This window comes from Coenobita brevimanus, chromosome 71 (assembly GCF_032717465.1).
Source record: "Coenobita brevimanus isolate Jiangsu-jjx chromosome 71, ASM3271746v2, whole genome shotgun sequence".
NCBI lineage: Eukaryota > Metazoa > Arthropoda > Malacostraca > Decapoda > Coenobitidae > Coenobita > Coenobita brevimanus.
Window position 1 is genome coordinate 44,099,293 of NC_137024.1, and position 17,507 is coordinate 44,116,799.

At 43.7% G+C, this 17,507-nt stretch overlaps 1 protein-coding gene across 1 annotated transcript in view; it reads right to left on the minus strand.

Moving 5' to 3' along the window:
- The window catches only part of LOC145406769 (cell adhesion molecule Dscam1-like), a 235,237-nt gene that overhangs the window by 48,905 nt on the left and 168,825 nt on the right, over positions 1–17,507 (minus strand). Inside the window, exon 17 of the mRNA XM_080277865.1 lies at positions 10,877–11,067. Within this exon, the coding sequence (XP_080133991.1) occupies positions 10,877–11,067 (191 nt within the window). The remainder of the gene's footprint in view (positions 1–10,876; positions 11,068–17,507) is intronic.

Sequence of the window (17,507 nt, forward strand, 5' to 3'; positions counted from 1 at the left end):
CAAGCCTTGCAGCTCCCCTTAGTCTTCACTTAACAACACAGTATCATCTGCAAACAACAGTACAGGGAGTTTCCAAACACTGCCCTCTCCCATTAGGACTGCTCCAACATCCACTGCCCTAACTTGTATCTCTTTTATAACCCCATCCACATAGACTGAATAACCATGGAGACATGACACATCCCTGTTTCAATCTAACCTTTGAATAGAAAAATTCACTCAGTTCACTGTCCACACGCACTGCAGCCTTAGCACCCTCATACATACTCTTCATGGCATTCAGCAACTTCCCATTTACTTCATATATCCTTAATATATTCCACATTCCTTGTCTATCCACCCTGTCATATGCTTTCTCCAAATCCATGAAGGCAACATATAACTTCTTTCCCTTCTCTAGAAACTTTTCCACTAAAGATCTAAAAATGAATATCTGATTTACACAACCTCTTCCCTTCCTAAAACCTCCCTGTTCTTCTCCAACTAATTCCTCTGTTATTTCCCTAACTGTCAATACCTATCCTACCATATACTTTTCCTATTACACTAAGAATACAAATGCCTCTATGGTTACCACACACTTCTTTTTCCCCTTTTCCTTTGTACAGGGGATTAATTATACCTTACTTTCAATCCTCTGGGACTCTACCTTCCTCCCAGGCCAATCTGCACATCTTCCAGATGCATTCTACTACTATCTCTCCCCCATGCTTCAGTATTTCGCTAAACATTTCATCAATTCCTGGGGCTTTCCCTATTTTGACTTTCTTCATTGATCCACAACTTCCATCCTACTGATTTCTTCCTCTCTTCTCACATCCCTCCTTCTCTCAGTCATCTCCAGCCACTTATACTTGCATTACTTTCCTTCTCTACATTCAACAATTCCTTAACATGTTCTCTCCATCTGCTCACTCTTTCTCCTTTCTCCACAAGCAATCTACTATTATTATCTTTCACTCCCCAACTAACTTCTCTATCACCCTGTCTGACACTCTTTTCCTCTTTCCAAAACATTTTCTCACATTCTTACACTCAAAATCCTTCCAAAGTCCTCATCCACTCTCTTCTTACTAATCTTTTAACCTCCCTCTTCCTCTCTACGTATAACTCTCTCTTCCGTCTCCGAACTTCCTCGACGCTCCTGCTTCTCATTCACTCAATATATGCATTCTTTTTTTGTGCCACAGCCTGTCTCACCTCTTCATTCCACCATGCTGTTCCTTGCACCCCTTTTCATCTTCTCTTCACCCCACATAGCACCTTACATGCTGCACAGATTTCTTCTGTGAATATCCTGCACACACCTTCCACATCCTGCATTTGCTTCAAATCATATTTACCCGATCGATCTTCCACTTCTCTCCTATATTCTGCCTTTTTTCCATCTTCTTGCAACCTTTCTACCTCCTTGTATGAACTACTTCCTCCTGTCCTTCCCTTCCTCTATTCCTCCATTTCATTTGAACCTTGACTTTCACCACTACCAAGTGATAGTCAGAAAGTCCACTCCCCCAACCTCTATATGCTCTTGCATCCATTGCACACCTCCTCATTCTATCATCCACACCCATATAATCAATCACTGCTTTCTGTTCATTTAGTTTGCCCCCCCCCAACTCATCATTCGCCACATATACAGTACATGTAGATCATTTTGTGTCTAAAGAGAGTATTGGTTATCACCAACCCCTTCCCTGCACAAATGTCCACTACAGCACTGCCATTCTCATCCATTTCTGCAGGCACACCCCACTCACCAACTACTCATCCACCCCCACATTCCCTACTTTTCCATTCATATCTCCAATCAAAAACACTCTCTCATTCCTTTCAAAATTTCCATGCACGCTTCCACATTTGTCCAGAACTCTTCTTTCACTCTACTTGCACGATCCTGCACTGGCACATACGCACACACAATCTCCCACAAAAAGTACTGTACTGAAATATTAAGCATCAGATGTAAATATAATTGTTATCTTTTCAGATCACAGAGATATATCTTCATTACTGCTAATGAGAACATAAACATATAAGATTGTGGCAGAAACTGGCTAGTCAGTATCCCTTCAGGCTAGCAAGCCCAACTACAATGGGACTCCTCTGTTGTAGCTCACTTTGTGATAATCATGAAAGTACATGATTGCTTGTTTTTGACAGAGTGTGGCACTGTTCCCTGCTATCCAAACTCCCTTGCTAAGGACTAACGTCTCTTGTTTCTCTGATTTCCTCATATCTCAGTGACAGAAAGATAAGCGTAAAAGTAGATGATGTATATTCCAATTTCCACTCAACACCAGCGTGCCACAAGGATCAGCTCTGGCTCCAACCCTATTCCTAATTCATATTGATGATCTCTTATTTGTCATCCATAATTCCATCCATTCATATGCAGATGACCCAACACTTCACAGCTCATTCACACTTAAACACCCAATCACAAAATTTAATATCTCTAACTCACAACTCAGTACAGCCATCTCCATAAATCAAGACTTATCTAGGATCACTGAATGGGGACAAAATAACCTTGTCTCATTTAATGCTAGTAAAACCAAATACATACAGTTTACTAATAGACAGATATTACCTTTGCACAGTTGCTGACTTTATACACGGGTTTTATTTGCTCCTGTGTAGAGTACAACTCTCATGTGTGGGGAGGCTTCCCACATACAGTACAGCTCTTTTCAACAAGGAGGAGTCAAAGGCTTTTCATCTCATTAATTCTCCTCCCCTTGCTGGCTCCCTTCAACCTCTGTCTCTTTGCCGCACTGTTGCATCTTTACCACTTTTCTATCGCTATTTCAATGGTCACTGTTCCACTGAACTGTCTGCTTGCATCCCTCCATCTCTACGATGGGTGTGCAGCACCCGTCTGACAACCAACTCTCATCCCTTTTCTGTCCAACTCACTAATGCAAGAGTTAACCGTTACTCCCAGTCCTTCATTTATGCAACAGGTCAACTCTGGAACTGTCTCCCTCTGTCTGTATTTCCTACTTCCTATGATCTCCAGTCTTCAAACACAATGTGTCCAGGCATCTCAAAATGAACAGATCTTGAATTTGGCTCTCTGTTGTATTGTTTCTGCTTTTTTCTTGGAAGGAACAGTTCGCAGGCTCCTGGACTTTGGTTCCTTCTTCCTTGAAAAAAAAAAAAAAAAATCCTGTACTACCTTCAATACTACTAATATTGCTATCTCCAAAAGCACTGAAATTCTTGGTGTTTCACTTAACAATGCCCTCAGCTGGGCCTCTCATGTCAGATTACTTGCCAATACCGCCTCAGAGAAACTTGGATTATTGTACAGAGTTCGTAGCTTATTCATTGATGAGCAGTTAGCTTTAGTTTATAAATCATGAATGCTATTAGCTGGAACACTGCTCAACTTTGTGGAATAGATGTAGAGAGGCTGCACTAAAGCAACTAGACAAAATTCAGAACAAAGGTGTTAAAATTAATAGTAACCCTGCTATTACAAATAAACTACCTCCCTTGCAGGTAGGAAAGGATGTTGCCTCCCCTTGCATTATTTTACAGATGCTTCCAGACAAGTTGCACCCATTGTGCCAGCTCTCCATGCCTTCCCCTGTGCTACACGGGCATCTGGTAGTGCTCATGGCTGGAATGTCACACTGCCATATTGTAGAACTTCTGCCCATTAGAAACCTTTTATTCCCTGAACTGCATCTCCTTGGAACTCACTTCCCTAGAGTTATTTCCTCCCAAACTTCAACCTACATCTATTCAAATCCAAATGTTAAAGATTTTTAATCAATGGAGGACACCAGTAATCTGGTGTATGGATTTTTTTTTTTTTTTATTCATTTGTTTTTCCTTTCTGCTGAAAAAAAAAAAAAAATGAAAGTGGTGAACAGGAGCCTTCCCATGGTGCTGCTGTTGCCCAGGGTGGAGAGAAGCAGATGCACGTCCTGCCTGGGAACAAGGCTTCCTCATCCTGCCCTGCATCCCGTGAGGAGGACCCTAGTCCAGCCCGGCAGGGTGCCTTCTCCAGCATGAGGGGCAGCTGCTCCCTACACCATTTTTTACACTAAGAAAGATTACTCTTTGGCAGTCATTTCCCTGCTCCTCACATTTGCCAGAGACACAGAGCAATCCTGGGTCACAAACATGATGCACATGCCTGGTTTGCTTCCTACATATCATAAATGCTTGACAAACATGCGGATCTATTTGATGAGGCTCTTACAGAAACACAGTACATATGCCTGGTTTGTTCCCTACACATCACAGGCACAAGAGAAACATGTAGACCTGTTCAATGCAGTTCTTGCAGAGAATGGAGTCACATCACATGCACTACACTGACAAATGCCAGACAATACCACAACACATGGGTGTGTGACAAGTGCAACACATCCACAAACGCTCTTCCTGTCACATCAAACACAAATCCCCCTACCCACGCTAACAACCCCCCCACTCACACAACCACAGACATCACAGCTCAGTCTCTGTATAGAAGCACCACACCCACAACACAGACATGCATCAGACAAACACCACCTCCAATATGCATGAATATATTACAGTAAAGCTAAATGTTGATGGCCTCTGCAAAACACATCAGAAACAGAATAATTCCTTTATGACCATGACAGACACATAGCTCCCATACAAGAAACAAAACTGACATTCACACAACAGAACCCCCAAATCAAACACTGGTCACACATCTGTTCAGATGGAAATGAGGTCATGCAGGAGGCCTCATCATTGTGTATACATTCACTTATCAATCCTCTACAGATTTAAAAGACAAACAATACTATTACATTTTCAGAATGACACAACATAAGAAATACAGTCACTCAGTGTCACATCTGGTCACAAACAAGAAATCAATATTTTTAACATTTACATTTCACTGACACCTCCCACTCTGTACCAATGTAATACAACCCTCAGATTTTTTCTCTAACACAAACAACAACAGTACTTCTGTTAATGCTGGGGACTTTAATGCTAAAAACAGTCTGGTATGGATACAATCAACAAAACTGCTGTGGCCATGACATTGCTTTACAACTCAACAACATGTACCTTCTCAATGACACTTCATTCAAAGCTCATCCCACACTAGGCAAACCACACCCCCTCCTCCTCAGACATTAATTCTGTTCATCAATGTTTGCACTAAACACCACATGGTGAATGGAAAACCCTAACTTGCTACAGATCATCTCCCCACCAATATCACCACTGAAACACAATCCAGATCAGAGTGATTACATCTCATGTACACAAACCATAAGAAAGCAGACTGACGAAATTCACTAAAGAAACAGAACAACATTCCAGCACACTAAATAACACACCCATCACCAACATTAACAGGCACAATTCAAACTTCCAAATTATCTCACCAACATTAACAGGCACTATTCAAATTTCCAAACTATCACACTCAATGCAGACAAACAATACATTCCACAAGGTAACACACAAGACACATCACAATACTCCAAAAGCTGAACAGTGAGATTTTTAAAAAACTCATGAGACAATGCCCTCTTTCCCCCCCCCCCAACACACTCAAGACACATCACAATACAGTACTCCAAAAGCTGAACAGCGAGATTTAGAAAAAACTTGTACAAAGAATATGGAAAACTAAATGGTGTTTTCAACAACATTTAATCATCCACAGACCTCTCTCAGCTCTACAAATACAGTACATAGCAGTATCACTAATTTACAAGCATGTGCATCCAAGACCCATCTCTCCATCACCTCCAACACCTGACAGATCCCTTCCTACAAAGAAAAAGCAAAAACACTTGTCAATCTTCAAGTAAAAATAAGTCACTTAACACCAACATCCACCAAGTTAAGAAAACAAAAAACTCTACAAGAACAGGGTTGTATGGCATCATTAACCCCTCTGTGGCTGTGTGCCTCCGAAAATTGTCAGGACCTAGTGGCTGGTGCCGGCACCAATTTCCAAATTTCAAAAATTGAATTTTTCACTTTACCAAACTGGAGGGAAGTGTCTGGCGTACATAGCAATGCAATTTTTAGCTTCCTGAACTCATCCTGTGCTTCGCAATGAAGCGTGAAAAATTTTGCAAAATGACCGTGTACCCACGGGTGAAAACGAAGCAAGGGCTCAACAAAACATCACACTAAGAAATACATTATCCATATTTTCATCCCAAAAAATTTCAATGGTGCTGAAATGGTTTGAAATGACTAGATATGTGTATTATAAATAAAATCAGTATATAATATGGGAAGTTTCATAAGAAAAAATATTTATTATGCATTTTTTTTCATATTTTTTATGTTTATTGTGTCTATGCAAGTATTGAGTTATTTTTGTAGTCTGGGTAGTTTAGTTTGTGTCCAAAAAGAGGCGAGAGATGCTATTTTTAGACTTTAACGAGAAAGGGTGCTCCTTTGTGTGTACAGGCTGAACTGCAGCAGCTAAAATTCAACACGACCTGTGATTTGCAACTTGCACAAAGGGATTAGCGTGAAGGGAAGAGAAGGTTTTCCTCCCATCTATATTCACCATGTAAACACCGCAAACACTGCTGAAATGGTTGTGCAAAGCAAGAAATACGTAAAATGATCAAAATTAGTATAAAATCGGCGAAACTATAGGTAGAAATACCTAAATTATGATTTTTTTGGCCATGTGGAGAGGATGGAGGGTGAAAGACTGACAAAGAGAATGTATGTGAGTGAGGTGGAGGGGGGAAGAGGGAGGGGGAGGCCGAGGATGAGATGGAGGGATGGGGTGGAGAGGTATATGAGAGAGGGGGGTGTGAGTTGGGAGCAGGGCAGTGAAATGGCGAGGGACAGGGCAACGTGGAGGCGATTTGTTTGTGGCCACCCCAAACGGGAATGAGGCATCTGGCTATAGATAGAGAGATAGATAGATGATTTTTTTTCCCATACAGCAATCCCTTTAAGACTCGGATGCCCAAGTCCTGGACATCCCATGTCCCGGACATTTTGGGCTTGGGTCCAAAAATGGCTAAAAAATGTCATAATGCAAAAAAAAAGCTGATGTGCGTTCATCCCTACTCTAAATTTGCCATGCGGTGACGAACAGCTGTGTTTTGGCCCGTAGTTCCGGCAATGTCTGCTAGAGCGCCCTTGCATCCTCCCCACTTCGCGCCTACCTACCGTCGTAATGGTGGAGCACAGGAGGAGGAACTCAGGCAGTGCTCCTGCACCTGCAGCATATCTTGCTGGCGGTTGTCTTCTTATCCTTTGTGGCAGGAAATAATTGCTTTGCCACCTTCTTTTTCTTAGCAGGTGGTGCAGCAATCCTGCGATGAGGAGGAGGCGGAGCATCATCGCCAGTGTTGTTGGGGTCCTTGTCATCTTCATCCTCCTCTGCTGGTGTTTCATACCACTCGTCAGTGTCATCAACACTACTCCCACCCTCTTCATCCGAGCCAATTCTGTCATTGTCACTCTCTCCACCCCTGAGGAAGAGTTCAGCCCTGATTTCAGGGCTTGTGAGGGCTTTGCGCATGTGCAGATGGCGGCGCTGCAAGGGGGTGATGGCCTTGAGAGGGTTGAGAATTGAATGTCTACTCATGACTGTGCCATGTGCCGTACTGACAGCTTGGTTGACTGGGAGGCTAGGGAAGGTCTGTGTCAACATATCCCAGATGTTTGTTCACTTCCTAAAATTCTTCACAGTTCTTTACAGGTCGTGCTGCATTGACGCTACCAGCCATGCTCCTGTAAAGCATCATTCAACGCTGGTGGCCATAGAGGGGTTAACCTGCAACAGAAATAGTAAAAGCCACAAGGCATCCAGGCCCTCATACATCAGCAACTACTCAAATGCACACTATAACATTCCAAATATTTGGAAACATGGAACAATTATCACCACTCTTAAACCAAACAAGGACCCAACACACCCTTGTTCGTACAAACACATAACGCTACTTGCCACACTGTCCAAATTAACTGAACACCTTCTATCAACAAAGTCACATCCCATGTCCCTTTACTCCTTCACAACACAGATTTAGAGCACTTCTAGTACAAATACCTTACTGACTCATCTCATAAAACAAGTGTCAGATGGCATCAACTCCACAATACCCGGTCAGAGTACACTTCTCAAAACAATAGACATTATTTGTTGCTGTTGATGATCAATCCCAATCTGTCTGGCTGAGCAGACTCATCAAATGCAGTAAGCAACCACCCCTGCAGAGCAATCCCATGCAGTGAACTGATGTTGCCTTACAGATGAGGGCGCCTCACCACAGTGAGGCGTAGGGAATAGTGTGGAAGTTTGGTTCCTAGATAGACATTGTATTTTTGTCTTTCCACCCAATTAACAGGGGCTCCACTTCACTCCATAATCTGGTAATATGCTTACCACCCAGCACTGTAAATGGTTTCCTGGGTCAGTTACATGAAACCATTAGGCATGTCACTGTGTGTAGAGCTACTTGACATGGAAAGAAGAGTTATGAAAAGTGACAGGATGGAAAGGGTGAAGTAGGAAGAGATGGGGACAGACACAGAGATAGAATGAAAGTAGGGAAAGAAGTAGGCAGTACTAAATGATGTGAGTGCATGATGGTTGCCACCTCCTACCACCAGTAGACACTAATAACTTCCGTGCCTTTCCCCAGTGCAAACTAATCACCAAGATATACAACCCAAACATGGAGAACAGCACCTAATGCTGGTTTGCCAACTGTTTGCCTGGCAGACAGGCACATGTTATATTTCACAGCAGGTCACTGTGAACACGAAATCTCCCTAACAAAATTCCACAGGGCTCAATTCTCACTCACACTACAGTATTCAAGCTATACATGCATCGTATTCCCACACCCATGCCACACAAAAACATTGCCTCATATGCAGATGACATGACCATAACAACCACACACCACACCGCAAACACAGCCAGCACATGACAACAGGGCTACCTTAACACACTGAGATTTGGGTCAAGAACAACAGGCTGACAATCCAGGCCAGTAGCCAGGGAGTGTCGAGAAGGTCGGACAATCCCCCCACCTGCCTGAAGGTTCACTTTCTAATAGTCTATTTTTTTATGTCAGTGCAAAAAGAGTCACTCTCTGTCACTCAGGAGTTTTCTGCTGCTCCTCAACAACGCTTATGCATACACCCAGACCCCCCATAGTAAGCATGCAGCAGACCTTTGACCAGCCAGCTGCTATGCAAGTCCAGTCTCTGTAAAAAACATCCCCCCAAAAAAAAAGTCTGGCTATGGACCTGCAATCTCCCCAGACACATCCACCATCACCAACTGTAAACATGAACACAGGTACTCCCCTCACATAATGCATAACACTTAACAATGTACTTGCACCTCACACATTCTCCACTAAGATCCCTAGACTGACTTCCAGACTCAATGCTCTCGGACAACTGCAGGGCTGACTCTGGGCAACAAAAAGAAACACTCTTCTTACTGTATAAACAATACATTAGGTCTGTGATGTTCATTGTTTCCCAGCATGGACCTCCATCCTATCATATATTCACTACAACACCTTGCAAATCATATAGAACAAAGCCTGATGGATCACCACTAGCTGCACCGAAACCACTCCCACAGCTCACTTACATTCTGAAAGTCATCCCCATCAGAGACTACCTTGATATGAAAGGCACACAATTCTATGTAGTAGCCTGTGTCAATACACAACACCCCTGTCATTACATGACAAATACACACAACAGAAGTAGGAACATGAAACAATCACCACACAAATATGCTCAAACCCTTTACAACAAAATCCCACTTCCACACATTCCAAAATCAACAATAACAAAACATTTATATATTCACTTCACACATGGGGCAATACAACACCTTCATCAGAATACTATATTAACACTATATTATAAGTCCTCCTTCTGACATACACACTTTGGATGTATCCTTAAATAGAGATGATTGAGTTCATTTAGCTAGACTTAGAGCAGGATATCATCCAGCCCTTGTTAGCAATCAGCCTAGATTTGGACTGGGTGCAGTTATAGATGACACATGCCTACCTTGTAGAATAGGCTAACACAACATAGAACACACATTAGGGAACACTGCACAGTACATGCCACATTAAGACACAGACACAACATCAATCATGTAGGGAACCTATGGGGCAACCTCTTTGGAGCAATTGCTTACCTGTGGTCGACAAGTCTGTTCAGTCAAACAATTCTGGATTGAGCAAGAGCAGCAGTGGTACCTAATGATCCAGATTATCTGCATTTTGCAGTACAGTTTTCAAATTCCCTTCACCAAAAACTGAAAAATTGGTGCCATTACTATCCATGTTATGATGCATTTTTGTACTTGAATTATTGCAGCTCCATGGTGTCTAAGAAGAATCTTATGCTTTTCCCAGATATGTCTCCTACCTTTAAAAGACTAGACAGTGCCTGACATAAGAGAAGGCAGAAAACTACTGTACTTGCTGCAAACCTTTTAGAACCAAAACTGGAGTCTTTCTCATCTTTGTATACAGAACATCAGTTTCTGTGCCATGTACCCATTGCAAATGTAATTACAGATATAGCAATGCTCTCCTTTATACAGTTGGACTGCTAGGGGAGCAAGTATATATGCCTTACAAACTATTCACTGTGGTCACACACCAGAGCATTTATGGTACTCTGCTCATGCACTTTGCACTCTCAAGACAGAAAATCCTTGAACATAATCTCAACAAAACACATTTTACATCATCCTGCTGAAGTAGCTGAATTCCAGTAACCTATTGGGCTCACATCCAGAAGAGACTGAGTCAACAGTAATAACAACATCATTTGAAGTCTATTATCCATATCAAAGAGTCACAGAAATGATAGCAGAATGATGACTAACCGTGACTGCCCTAGGTGGTGCTGATGGGGGCTCTTCCTGGGTGGTAGCACTGACTGTTGGTGATGCCTGTCCACGCCCCACCCTGTTCTCAGCTGCCACTCTAACACCATAGTGAGTGGCTGGGTGTAATGATCCCAGCCGAATCCGTCGTTCCCCACTCCCTACCCGCTCTTCGCGCCCAGCACCTGCACCTAATGAAAAAAAATCGATTCACTGACATGTCAGTTACTAGCATATATAGTACTGTATGGCAATAATCATGGGGACAATGAAGATATTATTCAACCTGTGCTGACAGGAATCAATAACATACTAAAACTGCATACAGCAATCTCTCAATTATCCAGACAGCCATTACCTGGACCATCCCTTACCTGGATGCTGTGGTCTGGCTGTTCCAAACCATTATTCATACATTTTTTCCCACTATCCAGACAAAATGCTTGTGTACATCTAGAAACTATGGTCGTGTGAAAAATTTCCACCCAGACAGGCAAGAATAGCCCAGTGGTGCCGCCATGTTGGGCTGGTTTGTTTACCTTACGTCTGCCAGACACCCCCAGTGTTTGCTCTCAGTTCATGCGCACCGCTTATGTAGTAAGCAGCTCGTCCCAGACCTCTGTCATGGCGGTGCACATGGTAGCTTTCATGGTGGTTCCCTACCTGCTTCAGGCCTTACTATTCCTTGCATCCTTCTTCCTAGGGTGTGTGATGATGGCCACTTCACCAGGGAAAAGGAAGAGGGCAGTGCTGATTCTTTAGAAGCGGGTGATCGTGAGTAAGACTTATGTGGGATGGTCAAATCATTTGTGTTGACAATGATTTTATTCTAGCTTACTGAACTGTACCATGATTTTATTCTATTTTACTATTATGTTTTGTGTGCCCACTGCATTTTTCTTGTGTAGCTGTTTTTTTTGTGTTTTTCATGTCAATGCAAGATATGGTCCCGTAGTGGTGAATGCTTGTCTGTGGCTGATGGGTTTGCTTGACCATGGTAATTGCTTGGCTGTGATTTATGGGTACCTACTTGACCAGACAGACTAGTATTAAACAACAGGGACAAGTGTTGAATGATGAACTGTAGTGGCCTATTACACTGGCTTTCAAGTTTAGGTTATGTATGAATGTGGACCAGGGGAGAAGTCCACTATCTGGAAGGAGCCACTACCTGGACATGTCTTTGGCTCTATTATGTCGGATAATCAAGAGAGTACTGTACTCAGATTCTCTTTACTAGCTAGGGATTTACTTCTGCTAAACAACTGCCAGTTGGTAACCAGAAAAAAAAAAAGTGTTATTGTTGCCTGGGAAATATTCACTTCAACACAGTATTATCAATTCATGCATGTAATAAACTCTTCCTCAACTGAAACGACTAGTCAACAGCCTGGAATATCATTTTATTCACCAACTGAACAGCCTGTCATATCTATTAGTACTAGGGACTTGTCAATACTGCACCCATCTCTTAGAACTTTTAAGAAGGTGAAGATTCAAATACACAAAAGTTAAAGAGGAATGCTAAAACTATAGCAGGTTGAGCTTTGACTAGTCTTACTGGTTGGAACCTTTAACTGTAATGACCCTAGACATCCAGTCAGTGGCTAAAGCAAAAAGCACTAAAGAGACATACCTGCCACTTCTGGGGTTGGTTGAAAGGACACATGAAGAAAGATGAACAAGCCAACCAACCAACAAAAAAAGAGTGACCAACCTTTCATAGGTTAGAAGATAGAAGCAAGTTAAAAACACGCACAAAAGTGGTGGTAGTGTATTCTTGCCAGCTCTCAAGAAAATCAGCACATGTGCCCTTATCAGTTTGAATAGAATATCAGCCCAAATACATGAGATGGTAACAAATGAAGAGAATACAGTACATGGTAAAACACTGTAACAAGAAAAATAAGCAAAGGATCTGTCATAGAGCTGAGATGTCATCATCATCATCATTTAGACCTCCTTTCTCACCCTAGGACAGGGTGAGGAGTAGCAATATCCAGACAGCCCAAATTTGCCCACTCCAATGGGCCACGCTTTCATTCACTCATCATTCAAGCCCCCAGAATCCTGGCTCTGTCTGATATGCCAAAAACATTCACCATGTTCTATAGCTTCACACAAGTGCTCGTGGGCCCTTCAGGCCCCTTGCACTTGCTCCTGCAGAGGGCTCTCGAGTTTATGTGTTGTTCTAGTGTAACGTTGTTACTTGGATTTTTTGCAGCTAACCAACTGATCGTGTTATATGCAGCTTTGGGAATGGAACCCAGTTTATTTTAGTTTTACCTCTGGGCAAAAAATTCTACGGAGATCCTATGACAGGCTCCGGGAGCAGCATTTTTTTGGTCAAAATGTGATCACTCGTTAAATATAGTAGTAAGAGTTTTTCAATTGTGATGGGACCAAGTTTTTTACATCAGCGAATTTTTTGCGATTTTTGTGCCAATTTTGGTGCGATTTGAATGTGTAGTTTCGGCTGCCAATACACACACACACACACACACACAGCTACTGCTATAGTATATTAGAAAAATATATCCGACAGAGTCAATCTGGATGCTGTCACGTTAAAAAGGGGTGCCAAATCCCTGATCATGAACTTCTCCTCACAATATTCATTCAGCCAGCTTGATCTCTTGTCAGCTCCCTAGCCTCACTGACTTCCAAACCTCTCTTCCTCACACACTCATCCACCATATCCCTCCACCTTTTCCTTGGCCTACCTCGCCTCCTCCCTCCTTCAAATTTGCTCAAATGAACCTTTCTCACCACTCTATTGTTATCCATTCTCTCCACATGACCATACCATCTCAGTACACTCTCTTTGATTATGGTGTCCACAGACTTCCTCACTCCACATCTTTCACGAATCACATTATTTCGTATCCTATCCACTCTGTACTCCACATACATTCCCAACAGTCCCATCTCCACCGCTCTCTCTTGACTTTTCATTTTCATGCCACACCATAGTCTCACATCCATATGTTAACCCGCCACATGCTGGCTATTTTTAGCCCTAAGGGTCACCCCAGTGCAAGCCATTTTTGACCTTTTTTTTTTTTGGCTAAAATGACAGATTCTGATGTGGAAACAACGAATTTCGCCATTGAAATGCTCACCGAGGCTCGGAAATGAGTTTTATTGAGTCCTGCACACTCGTCTACAGGTACAGTCGCTCTCTCACGCTCACCACATACGTGAGAAAGCCGTTTTCTATGTAAGGTATACTCAGGTATTTATGCTGGGAAGATTTAGCAATGTATTTCTGATTACTTATTACTTCATCATCTATCACAATTTGCATGTCTTTCTCACTGTGAATGCATTATCTTACACTTACTTGATGATAGGTACAACCTGACTTCATGACGTACAGTCCTGGCACTTACAAGGTATTTACAACTTGACTTCACTATATAGTCCTTACACTTCCAAAAAAATATTTACAACTTACACTTACATGAAAATATTTACAAAATGCCTTCACTATGGACAGCACCAGGTGAGGCATACAGGCAGAGTGAAGCAGAGCAAGTGTGAGGAGGGGAGCGAGTGAGTGTATGGCCTTGACAGCTTGGGGGATGGTAGAGGAACAGTTACCTTACATGCCTGCCGATTTTTACCTGGGAATCTTGAAAAATGCAGTCACAGTGAAGTTTTTTATTTTAAACCATTTTAAAACGGCACTGGCACTGGCCGCGGAATTATGTCAGACCGTTTTAAAATACTCAAGCCTCTGTTCCTTATCAAGGCCTTCATTGTACCAGCCACTTTTCTTCCTTGTGTCACTCTACTTTCCACTTCTTTTGCACATTTTCCTCTCTCTCTATCACTGTATCCAGATATTTGAACTCTCTCAGCAATTCCAGTCTCTCTCCACTGACTGTAACATCGCACTGGGAATCACCTTCTCTTTCATCAACCATCACTTTACTCTTTTCTATATTTACCCTCAAGGCATGACACTCACAGACATCATCAAAACTCTGCACTAGTCTCACTAGTCTACCAAGCTCCTGTCCGGTATTTGCAAGTAGCACTGCATCATCAGCATACAACAAATTTGAGATATTCCATCGATTATCATTCATTACCAACGCCATCCCCCTCTCCATTACTCATGTTTTTACTTCTCTCATCACCCCATCCACATATATATTGAACAACCATGGGAACATCACACAAACTTGTCGCACACACACACACACACACACACACATCGTGAACCATTCACTTAGATGCCCATTAACCCTTACAAATGCTTCACTATCATCATAAAAACTCTTTACGGCATCTAACAATTTACCATCTACACCATACATGTGCAAAACTTTCCACAATCTTTCTCTGTTGACTGAAAGTCGAGAAGCTGAGGATCAAAGAAATGGCAGAAGAATACAGGACCAAAGTAGGGGTGGAGCTAGAATCAGTGACTTGGAATGAAATGGATCTGGACTGCTTATGGAATGCATATAGGGACAGCTTAGTTGAAAATGCTAAAGTGGTGTGTGGTGCTGCAAGAGTAACAACAAAGAAGAAAGGTACGGCATGGTGGGGTGAAGAGGTTAAGAGAGTGGTGGAGGAAAAGAGGAAGAAGTGGCTAGAGTGGTTACAGGACAAGGGTTCAACTGAAATAAGAACTGAATATACTGAGAGCAAGAAGCTTGTAAAGAGATTATAGTTGCGGCGTGCGGCTCTGAGGTTGTTATTATCATGACCTGGCAACCTACCATTCAAAAGTCCGTTTCATTTCGTGTATAATATGCGACGCATGTGATTCATGTATAACATGTTCGTGTATAATAATATTCGTGTATAATATATTTATCTATCTATTGCCAGATGCCTTACTCTCATATGGGATGGCCACAAACAAATCGGCTCCACGTCACCCTGTACCCCGCAATTTCACTGCCCTGCTCCCCATTCACATCCCCCTCTCTCATGTACCTCTCCACCCCATCCCTCCATCTCATCCTTGGCCTTCCCCTCCCTCTCTCGCCCTCCACCTCACTCACATACACTCTCGTCGTCAGTCTCTCACGTCGACTCCTCTCGCATAGCTTGGCCTGGCCAGCCGTCACTATGCCCGAGATTTCCAGCGACTCTGCTCGTGCCTGCGACCCGTTGAGGGGGGCACCAAACAGTAGTTCTGTGCCGTCAGGAGCCACCACCATCCAGGGAACCGTGAATTGGTTCAATGTGAGATCGTGCTACGGTTTCATCAAACGCCGGGACACTGGCGCTGATGTTTTCGTGCACGCATCTGGGATCGTTGCACCAAATCCACGGCATTTCCAGCGCTCTCTTGCCGAGGGAGAGACGGTGGAGTTTTGTGTTGTACAGGCTTCCAAGGGTCCCGAGGCTAAGGACGTCACTGGGCCGGGTGGTGTTGCTGTGCAGGGCTCTGCCCATGCATGGCGGCGTCACCCTGCCCAGAGACGCCGGCCAAAGGGTCATGGAAGTGCTAGCAACACAAACACACTCGTTGCGATGTGTATCGCGACGGCTGAGGCTTTTAGTGGGGGTAGCAAGGCGGTTCTGGCTGTTCTCCTTCCTCAGATCTTTGAGGAGAACAGCCTTCCACGCCTTGCTATTCCCCGAAGCTTCACCCGCGATCCTCGTCTCCCCCCTCGTCAGGAGCGTCAGGCCTGGCGACAGCAGCCACCACCACCTCGCATGACACCGCGAAAACGGCTGTGTTTGGCTGCCCCTCTCAACCGGATGACTAGCGCCACCACCTTGGAACCTTCGATCGCCGACCCGGAACCGTTACAGGCCATGGTTTGTGAGCATGGGGAGACTGTCGTGGAGGTCCACCTCCCTTCGTCAGGAGCTGAGGAGGAGCGTGTCTCGTCCCCCGTCCCTTTAGAACACCTGGACGTAGTGGAACCCTCCTCCTTGCCCTCTCCATCTGCTCCTGACGAAGTGGAGGAGCCTCTTCCACCTTCACCACCGCCTGCCGCCATCGCTCTCTCTTCTTCTCCCCCTCCACCTAAGGAGAAGAGGAAAAAACAAAAGAAGAAAGGGGGAAAGATCAAGAGCGACCCCTCCTCCGTTGCTCGCCGGATCGAGGCCCTCCTTCCACCACTCTCAGGGACTCGTGATCTCGATGCTCGCACGGATGCGGACCTAGAAGAGCTACTCGATTGCCTCACGGATCCGATCAACGACGCTGATACACTGCCTCTCGTATATCAGAAACTGTATCAGAAGATCCGTGAGGCATACATTTCCAACTCCCTCTCTCCATCTGAGGAAGCCGTCATCCGTGAGGGCATCGAGATAGATCCACCACGTGCTGCTCTCATCAACTACATTGCCACCAGACTGCTCTCCTAACTGTTGAGCCACGCCTGATCCTGTCCTGCCTTGCTGCTTCGACATGTAGCTGTCACCGCTATGCTCTCTTTGGAGAGCTTTTGTTTTCGCTTTTCTGCGACGGGCTCTTTGTTTGCCCGTGTCCTCACTATGTGAGGCGAATATCACAACAACAACAACAGTCTCTCACTCTCCATCCTCTCCACATGGCCAAACCACCTCAATGTGTTTCTCCTAACACTTCCTATCACATCCACATCCACACCACAATGCTCCTTCACTTGCTCATTTGTCAGTCGGTCTCTCT